The sequence below is a fragment of the Colletotrichum godetiae genome (genome assembly GCF_030913485.1).
Source record: "Colletotrichum godetiae strain CBS 193.32 chromosome Unknown BDP55scaffold_13, whole genome shotgun sequence".
In the NCBI taxonomy this organism is placed as follows: domain Eukaryota; kingdom Fungi; phylum Ascomycota; class Sordariomycetes; order Glomerellales; family Glomerellaceae; genus Colletotrichum; species Colletotrichum godetiae.
Window position 1 is genome coordinate 735,977 of NW_026851261.1, and position 6,305 is coordinate 742,281.

Sequence of the window (6,305 nt, forward strand, 5' to 3'; positions counted from 1 at the left end):
TAGAGGCGTCCTTTATCGACGCCGAGAGACTAGTAAAGCTCCTGCGGCAGGACGAGTATTTGGCCAAGATGAGAGCAAGTAGATTTCGGCGTTTCCATGAAGGAGGAAACTTTTCCTTCTTTCTTGGCAGTAGGGAACGGTTGGAAGTAGCGTATTGAAAAGCAAGGGTGACTACGGCGACAGTAGACATTACGATATGATGAGAGAAAGGGGATCGATTATGACAAGGCAGCTGCTAGCTCCCTTGCTTAGAAATTTATTTGATAGAGCTCAAGGTAGTCAACTCAGACTTCCTGAGGTATCTCCTTACCTAAAAGCAAGTATCTGCGAGATCTAGCGGGGTAACATGCGCTGCTATGGACTTGGCTGGTAGTGTACGAGATGCGGCTCTCTCGCGCAAACGGCATGGTTGCGTTAGGTATACGGCAATGTCTACTGCAGAAGCTTCTTATATATAGTCTAGTGCTCTAGCGACTGTTTGACATATCGTACCCAACTAATCCAGGCACAGTCAGTGTCAGTGACGTGAAACTTTGAGGGACGTCGGTTCAATGGCCGAGGATGACAAACACATGATAGTATGCAAGAACGCCGAATATTCGCACCATCGCCATGAGAAACAGAGACCTTTGATGTCTTGATCGCTGCAAAATCAAATAAGTGTCAGCTCCATCGTTCTGTGTTTTCGTTTACTTCGAACCATCGTCGCTGCGTGTATAGTTGTCCAACAACGTTTGAGAAGGCATGGACTCACCATAAATCATTGTAGATAGAAAACATTGCCTCTGTGTTCGGAAACCTTCTGACCTGTTAGCAACACCACATACAATTACCTTTTCCCAGATGCTGTTGTTAAGCGCACCGAGGCAACAGAACAAGTTCATCGAACTACTAAAGATCATTACTACCATAACAGGGATTGAAAGTCCTTCCCGTCTCGGGAATCACGGGAATCTTGACAACTTGCACCATGTCACTGAGTGTGCTAATTCATCCGACTGGACTGTCAAATCATCATTGAAGGCTAAATAGAGGGCGTCAGATAGAGGTTCGAGGGCAAGGTCCATTTCAGTCATCAAGTAGTCCCTTTCCACAACCCCCATACAGTCAACACCATCGACCGTCCAGTCGTTGTCCTCAAGAGCAGTCTTTCCGTGATGGATCTCGAGGCGAATTCCCACGTAAATAGAGGAGAAATATTTTGAATGATAGACTTGTTCTAATGGGGGCATCTAGGTCGGCCTGTGTCTGCTCTCTCGTGGGGTACCAAAACGATACACATACATATATACAGGTACCCAACAAAAAAAGAGTTCACCAACACCGGAGGCTACATCTCTTGGTGCTCATGCTGAGATTCGAACTCAGGTACTCTCGCTAAGCCTGTCGTCGAGTAGGCTGGTTGGCGTAATTGATTGTTGACCATTGACCACTCCGCCACCCAGCTAGTTTGACCCGACCCGTCGACCTAGACGGGCGCCTGCTGACTAGTGACAGGAGTAGGACTGAGGGGGTTTATATACCTCAGGCTCTGACTTCCGGTGTATATTCAAGTGTGTGCGGAAGGTACGCCCGACTGGCTATTGCCTGGTTTGCTTGCAGTGACGTCCGTTGTCAGGGTTGATTCACAACAACCTCTGACACTCATTCTTACTCGTGAGAATGAGTCAGGCTAATATTCCCGTTCAATAAAACGAGGCTATACTTGACTGTAGGCCAAGCTCCAAGGAGAGAGATATGCATATATCATGAAAGCTGCAATACCTTCACGTTGGAATCGAAGGACCTGGCAAGAGCGACCGTTGACTAAGAAACGGACACGTAGACGAGACGGGGAACCGGACCATGCCGTTCTAGGGGACGATTGCTTACCACACTTGAGGGCGTCAGAGGACAGCTGAGAGACCGAGGAGTCTGCGAAAAGAAGGCTCAAATATAGGGAATACAGTAGACTATAGCCATGCCGCCAATGTCAAACCCATGCGCCACAGTATCCTCAGTGCTATAATTATACACCTGCGATCCGAACCACCCGATTCATACAATCTTCAGCCTTTTTGGACAAAAACCAAACCGGCTCGCCCATTCCAAAGCTTTCATGCCTCAGCCTCATGGCGACTCTTCCACAAGAACTCCGTATTACTGAACAACCCCAATGCACCCCTTTACAGAGACAAGTTGTAGCTGTACTCATCCTCCATATTCTGGCTAATCCAAAGCACAACACTGCTCAGTCCCACAAGCGCATTCGCAACAACATTTTCGATACCCATGCCCAGCGCCGGCATAGCAACGTCCTGCACGACAAACTTGAGCACAAACACCGTCACGCCGCCGGCCATGCCGCCGGCCAGCGCGGCGAAGCCGAGGAACAGCACGACGCGGGCCTTCCACGCGACGCCGTTGCCGCTGTACGAGAAGCTGTCGGCTGACAGGCGCGCCTTCTCGACCGAGTTGATGATGAGCATGCCGAGCGAGGAGAATATGAGGGGCAGCCAGTCGACGAAAGTGACGTGCGTGTCGGAGCCGTTGCGGGCTGATTTGGACCAGACCGCGGAGTCGAGCATGACGTAGAAGGCGATGGAGAACTGGAGGAATTTAACGACGATTAGCGGGGTCATGGCCTTTCTCTTCTTCTTTCATAATGAAGAGGAGATCAGTTGGGAGAAAGGAGGCGGTTGATGTCGCCGTTGTGACGACGGGTGCTGGCGGGGACCCTCGGGCAAGAGGGACAAGCTTACCAGAGCTCCGGCGCCATAGACGCCAAAGTTACGAGCCCAGGCACTGTTAAGCCATTCCGGCTTGCTGAACTTCCAGAGGCGCTCCTCTTCCATGTTTATTGATGTATGCGGTGACGGATAGATTGGATTGGGTTGGGGGGTTGTCGGTTTCGGAAGCGATTAGCTTGCGATAGCTTCTAGTCTGCGAACCGTCGTAGAGGGATCGGGCGGGGCTTTGGGCGTAAGTCGTATTCGAGCAGTCGATGCTCTTGGAGAAGAAGTGGTTTGTGGTCGGTGTATCGGGGGGTGAATCGGCCGCGTGTGCGTTGTTCGGCTGCTGCTGTCGTCTGCTTCGATGTAAGGCTGGTGTAGGTGACGAAGGCGCAGGTTCCGGATGTTGGTCGCCTTGACGTTGATCCGGCACAGCTGAGGCGTCACAGTCCCACTACCTAATCCCTGTCCCGGAGCTTTGCCGTGTCCACGTGACCATGGATATGTCACATGACCTTTGTATGGCGAAGGCACCTTCGTGGACATTGATTCTGCGAAGCCAATTCAATAATATTCTATTTGGTAACTCTCATTTCATAGATCAAAGTTTGAACTTAGGAACAGTCCTTTTTTCTAATCCGTACTTGTAAATGCGTTGGGGACTGACGAACTTGTTCGAATGCGCGCCATCACCGAGCCCAGCTTACATCTGACATTCCCTTGCCTTTCCACACATGACTTTGCCTGCGCCCGTGCTCATGGACGACTTCTCATTCCAAAGACACGACGTGGACCCTTCGTCGTAGATCTGATCGATGCAGAACGGCTCATCGCGGTATCCCAGGCTCAGGTTGACCCCCGTTGACACCCCGCAAACACGAATCGGTCCCAGTAACACGGAATACGAGGAATTGAGGGGCGCATGCCAGCGCACGCCGGCGCATCCCAAACACATGCACGTAGGCGTAGAGCCCATCTTTTCCATATTGACACGGGGGACGGAATACAATTTGGCCAAGGCCGTCACAGCCAACCTGTATTGAGGACTAATCCTACGCCCTTGACTCGGAGCGCTCGAGATAAAAAGTAGACAAAAGGTCCTAATAGTACACTAACAATTACCGGCACGCCTGTCAATACCAGCTCACGATGTCATCGTTCCATTCGCCTCATCCACGAGGACGTGATACGCAACATCATCTCAAGACTGCCGCAAGGCCGCCAAAGGAGATCGGCTGAGCACGGCAGGTTGGTGCAAATGTACGTATGCTGCGCAGCTATGTCCATAGGCTGCAGAACCCTCAGAATGGGGAGAGGCCCATCCGACGTATTCCGGTCCCGGCCCTTTCCTGAGAGAGCCCAAAAAGGAAGAAAAAAAAGTAGAAAATAGACTTGAAAATAAGCCCAGCCGCCGTGTTCCCTGATGCTCGAAAAAAAGTCTTCAATGTTGTATGACCCTCTGCGGACGTCCTCGCATGATGATTAGAGTCACGGACGCCTCAAACGCCGATGTTTTGCTGTATGACGGGCCCTGTCGCGTAACAAGACCCCGAGAATAGGGGAAACCGTATCGTCGTTCTGTCGTATCCAGTTTTGCACACCTTCTATATCTCGATCTCCTTCATTGGCTCCTCCGATACCTCAGGCTGCTTGCCGTTGGCCTTGGCAGTGCCATTCATCTTGCCAGCGGGGTTTGCGTTCTCCTTTCCTTCGCCCTCCGCGGTCTCGACGTGCGAAAGTAGCGACACGCGGGAGCCCTTGGGGGTCTCTTCGCTCGGCCGGGGAGTTTCGACTTCGACAAGCTTCGTTGGCTTGAGGCCGTTCGTCTGCAGCTCCGGCAAAGGGGTTTCCTCGGCCACTCGTGCCAGGGGGCTGGACTTGCCATAACCAGGGCGGATGGGGCTGGCGATCGGGGAAGTGCCTCCCAATCGTTGCATTGATCTTCCTCGTTGTTCGCCATTAGGCTCGGCTGATGTTGGGCTCGAGCTCGTGTACGGGGAGTTGGCGCCAGATCCAGCTGGGGATCCGGCTCTATTAGTAGGTGCGACCGATCTGCGCTTCGCGCTTGCAGCTCTTCGGCCGTACTTCTGATCCACACGCCATCGAAGAATGCCGAAGTAGGGAGGCTCAACACGCGTCTCCTTAAACTCCCGCAGCTTGAGCTCGTTGGTCTCCTCATCCACAAACCACTTGCCAGACGAGAGGTCGTCTGCGACCATGGCGATGAAGTGGGCCCAGGAGCGCGCAATGACGTACTTGGTATCGTAGTCGCGACCAAAGAGAACAATCTGTCCCCATTTGCCGTTGGGGCCAGGGGCGAGGTCGACAGCTAAGTTGTTTCCACCCCAATCGCGCACCAGGGGGATCCAGGCTGGGTGGGCGTACGAGCGCTGCACTGCGTTGGGAGGCACGCAATCCTGGCGAGCAATGAGGTCCTGACGCCAAGAGCCATTGTTCGCGACCGCAGGAGACGCGGGTTCTCTGGAAGAAGATGCCTGATTGCTGCTGCCGAGGGCCTTGGGGAGAGCGGCAGGTCTCTGGTAGGCCGCCTCGGAGAGAAATTCCTGATTGACCTTGCGCCACTGATCCCATTCCTGAACGATTTCCTCACAGTCTAGCAACATGGAGCCGAAGATGATGCCAGTGGGCATTCCCAGGCGCTCCTGGCCGTCGTGAACCATCAATGACTCTCTTACGTCAAGGGGCAGGGAGCAGTCGAGTTGATGCTCGAGTTCGTTGAGATCGTTATCGGTGCATCCCTCGCAGAGCTGGTCCCACAGTTCAGGGTAGTGCTCCTCGGCCCATGCGTCAATCTTCTTCCACGAGTGGGAGACGGGAGGGGGGGGAGGCGAGCCATCCTGGAAAGATTGCATGGGAACATCTCCGGGGCTTTGCAGCTCAAAGCCATCGTGCTGGCTCTCGCGGCGAGCAGATTGAGACCTCAGACCAGGGGAGTAGGGCGCAGAAGGGTTGGGGCTAGTTGGTGTGTAGGGCATGCCGCCGCCCTGATAGCTATTCTCGCGCGAGAATCTGTTATAATCGTCGGCGAAGGGAGAGGATACATCGGCGCGGGATTCGGAGGCAGTCGCGACGGAGGTTAGGATGCCGCTCTGGCGATTCAGAGGAACGTGTCGACCAGTTCGGTGAGGGGAGTCAATAGTAGAGTCTGAAATATGTTAATTAATGGAGGCAGGCGGGATGCAAAAGTCATTCGTGGTAAACGTACGTCGGTCGTAGCTGGTCAGATCGTGCCAGAGAGAGCGCATAGCCGCACCGAAGCCGAACCTGTCATGGCAAAGTTAATGTCTCGGCCCTCTTAGGCGTCCCAAGAAAAGGGGACTGAACGGTTGAAAGAACGGATGCCAACGTACGTGTTCGCCATGATTGGCGATGGGGCCCCTGGCCGATTTGACAAGACAATGATCCTGTTCCGGGATTGGTAAAAGAGACGTGCTCGACCGGTTGCGGTTGTGGAAAAATAAGGAAATGGCAGCGAAAGTTGGGGGTGTTGAAGAAAGTCGATTTACCCCTTTGGTCGTTGGCGTTGAGGTTAGGGGTAACGGCCGAATCGTCAAAGACAAGATGACAGCAGGT

At 53.2% G+C, this 6,305-nt stretch overlaps 2 protein-coding genes across 2 annotated transcripts; both read right to left on the reverse strand.

The window, feature by feature from the left end:
* Positions 1–1,893: 1,893 nt before the first annotated feature.
* Positions 1,894–3,195, reverse strand: BDP55DRAFT_658550 (uncharacterized protein). The gene is made up of 2 exons (XM_060574489.1): positions 2,742–3,195; positions 1,894–2,588 (listed from the first exon to the last, which is right to left on the reverse strand). Exons 1-2 carry the CDS (start codon positions 2,832–2,834, stop codon positions 2,166–2,168), a joined length of 516 nt encoding a protein of 171 aa, XP_060431774.1. The 5' UTR covers positions 2,835–3,195; the 3' UTR covers positions 1,894–2,165.
* A 1,120-nt stretch (positions 3,196–4,315) lies between these two features.
* On the reverse strand, positions 4,316–6,093 carry BDP55DRAFT_726961 (SMI1/KNR4 family protein; the record flags this gene model as incomplete). The annotated part of the gene is made up of 3 exons (XM_060579221.1): positions 4,316–5,877; positions 5,938–5,996; positions 6,083–6,093. The coding sequence occupies 3 exons, from the start codon at positions 6,091–6,093 to the stop codon at positions 4,316–4,318; spliced, it is 1,632 nt and encodes a 543-aa protein (XP_060431775.1).
* Positions 6,094–6,305: the final 212 nt, after the last annotated feature.